The sequence below is a fragment of the Arachis ipaensis genome, chromosome B07, assembly GCF_000816755.2.
Source record: "Arachis ipaensis cultivar K30076 chromosome B07, Araip1.1, whole genome shotgun sequence".
Lineage (NCBI taxonomy): Eukaryota > Viridiplantae > Streptophyta > Magnoliopsida > Fabales > Fabaceae > Arachis > Arachis ipaensis.
In genome coordinates, this window is record NC_029791.2 from 10,429,902 (window position 1) to 10,432,782 (window position 2,881).

Genomic DNA, 2,881 nt, shown 5'->3' on the forward strand with positions numbered 1-2,881 from the left:
GTTAAAATATTTATATAATTTTTACAATATTTATTAAAATTAAAATAATATTTTTTTAGATGTTGATAAAATGGTATAACCGCCGTAGTTATGGGATCTACATGCACCATTAGTTCCTTGTGCAAGATATTTATAAGAACCTGAATAGGAAGAGGAAGAGTTGAGTAGAAGGGTCAACGTTAGGTTGGGCATGGCCCATATCATTGTTAAAAACTTAAAATGTGGTTTTGTATAGTTATGAATGGTAATATGACTATAGCATATAAACTGATGAGTGACAAAGAAATGACACCAACCCTAAAATTATAATATCAATTTCGAATAATTAAATACAACTAGTGAGTGGGACTAGGACTTATACTGCCAGTGACATAGGAAGTCACTTCCAAAGTTAAATCATTAAGCTAAGCTGGAATCATATCCTCTAAACACATGTTCACCACCTCACAAAGAGTTTCAAGAATCCATCATCTACATAGGTGGGTGCTTTCTAAAATCAAGCTCTTATCACTATCTTCAAACTTAATAATTGTTAGTAAGGGTTTAATTAATTTCATTTCTTTATGGTGGCTTATCATATAATTGCATTTAGAATAAGGGACTAGTCAAATAAAATTAATATTTATCTTAGTCGTATACATCACTCTCACTGTTAGATAAAGTATGGAACTCAATTAATATGGATTCTATATTCCATCTAAAAGATTGAGTTTGCTTGATGTACCAAAAAAAGAAATGATAAATACAAAAAGTTATTTTTATGATAAGATCTAATCTTAAACTTGGACCTCTGTAAAATCCTAATGCACCATCTTTACTCAAAACTTTATGTTTAAAAGGTATTTGCTTTTTGTGTAGGGCAGAAAGCACATCGCCAATTAAATTTCCTTGTACTATTATATAGGTAGCTACAACCTACAAGCTATACATAAAGTTATGTCTAGACTTTTTATTAAAATCCTCTCAATAATGATGTTAATTGTTAGCAATGTTATAAATAAATATAATATTAGATGCATTTCAAATATTTTACAAATACCAATATTTCAATAATTTTAGTCATTAATTTTGATCATAAAATATATACATGATAGAGATCTTTGAAAATTTTCATATCATTTATGATTTATATAGATAGATTGGAACATTTACCTGTCTAGCAGAGGCAGACTTGTAAGTGAGCATATGAGCAGAAGCAGGGATGATATAGACTGTGAAGCTAACCAAAAGTGCCCCAACAGCTGAATTTATGGGTCCAAAGAATGGGAAAATTATGGCCAAAAACCATATTGGTATCACCACTGGTAACCTTGCTAATGCCCTTAAACATATGCTTTTTGTGTCATGCATTCCTATCACTTTCTCCCACACAAAGTACAATGGTGTGCATGCAAATCCAAATGTTATGAACTGCCCATTTCAAATATAAACTCATCAACACGAATTATGCACTCACAGTTTGAAGAGTTTTGTATACTATTGAAAATTTTTTAAAATTTCTTAAAATATTGGTGTTTCAATAAATTTTTAATCGTTAATTTTAATTAATATATATTATATATATTTTTATAATTGAGATCAATAGCTAAAAGTCTAAAATTGTTAAAAACACCTATATTTCAGGAACATTTGAAATTCTTCTATTACTATTACATTGAGGTTCATACTTCTGTTTACATGGTTGTCTGTGTAAAACTCTTTTTTTTTTCTTGTATAAAAATTACTTAAGTCCAATATATAAACGGACCTGATGAATGAGCATTAAGATTACGCCGGCGTCGCGCCAGCCGGAGCGGGGAAGAAGGGAGAAGGCATTGGAATGGTCTAAGAGTTGGTCACCAAATGCCCAATAGACAGCAATAGCAGATGGAAGAGTGAGGGTGAACACATAGATAGTGGCAAAAAGATAGATATACTTGAACTTTTGAGGTTTCCACATTGCATGCATGATTTCCCTGCCATAGCCACATAGTTCCATATTAGAAAAAGAACCAATGTTGCTCCAAATTGAAAATCAAATTCAATTTTGTCATTATTGTTAGGAAAAAAAATGGTTTTATTCCAATAATTAACGTTAACTTTACCTAAATTTAGATTGAGAGACAAACTATCATAAAAATCTACATTCATTTTCTTTTTCACAATCCAAAATATTTTGTATTTATATGTCTGATCTCTGAGGTTACCCATTCCAGTAGTTTACAACTGCACTTCATTTAATTCCATTCCTTTTGTCGTGAGAAAAGTAAACTAGTACATACCACGAGGTAAAATGTCATAAAAATATGATACATTGATGGTATCTTGGAGGAAAAGCAAAATGCCAACATCTGAGCAGAGTTTCACATTAAATATACTACTGCTCTACATAAATAATAATACTAATAGTAATTAAAAGAATAAAGTTCAACTACATGGGTCATTAATTTTTTTTTATTGATTAATGGCAGAGTATAACTGTAATCCAAGAAAGAGGACACTAGTTAGTGTGTGACGGTTGTTCAAAAAGTGCAAGATTTACTGTTTGTCTTATTTCCAAAGTCTCAATTTAGAATGGGGGCAAAAGCTGCTATTGAGAAAAAAAAAAAAAAAGAAAAAAAAGTGGCCGTGCAAATGCAATAAACTTACCACTATATAATATGATAATACATGATTAAATATGATTAATTAAATTAAATGATATATAAATGCAAATGATTAAAGGTGCTTACACTGTGACGGCATGGCCGCCGAAAGTGTAGAGTATGTTGGTGGCGCCTGTGAAATACAAAACCAACTTGTTTGGGCCCGTGTGACTTACATTTTCAACCTGCAAAATTTTATACAATTTTAAAAGGAATAAATTAATAATGAATAGCTGAATTTTTTTTATTTTTCGTAC

The 2,881-nt window shown here is 30.5% G+C and overlaps 1 protein-coding gene across 2 annotated transcripts in view; it reads right to left on the reverse strand.

Moving 5' to 3' along the window:
- Positions 1 to 2,881, reverse strand: part of LOC107609232 (auxin transporter-like protein 1) — a 6,964-nt gene that overhangs the window by 997 nt on the left and 3,086 nt on the right. For both annotated transcript variants that reach the window (XM_016311114.2, XM_016311113.2), the window contains exons 6-8: positions 2,712 to 2,809; positions 1,748 to 1,955; positions 1,153 to 1,410 (exon numbers count right to left, since the gene is read on the reverse strand). In XM_016311114.2, the coding sequence (XP_016166600.1) occupies positions 1,153 to 1,410; positions 1,748 to 1,955; positions 2,712 to 2,809 (564 nt within the window). The remainder of the gene's footprint in view (positions 1 to 1,152; positions 1,411 to 1,747; positions 1,956 to 2,711; positions 2,810 to 2,881) is intronic.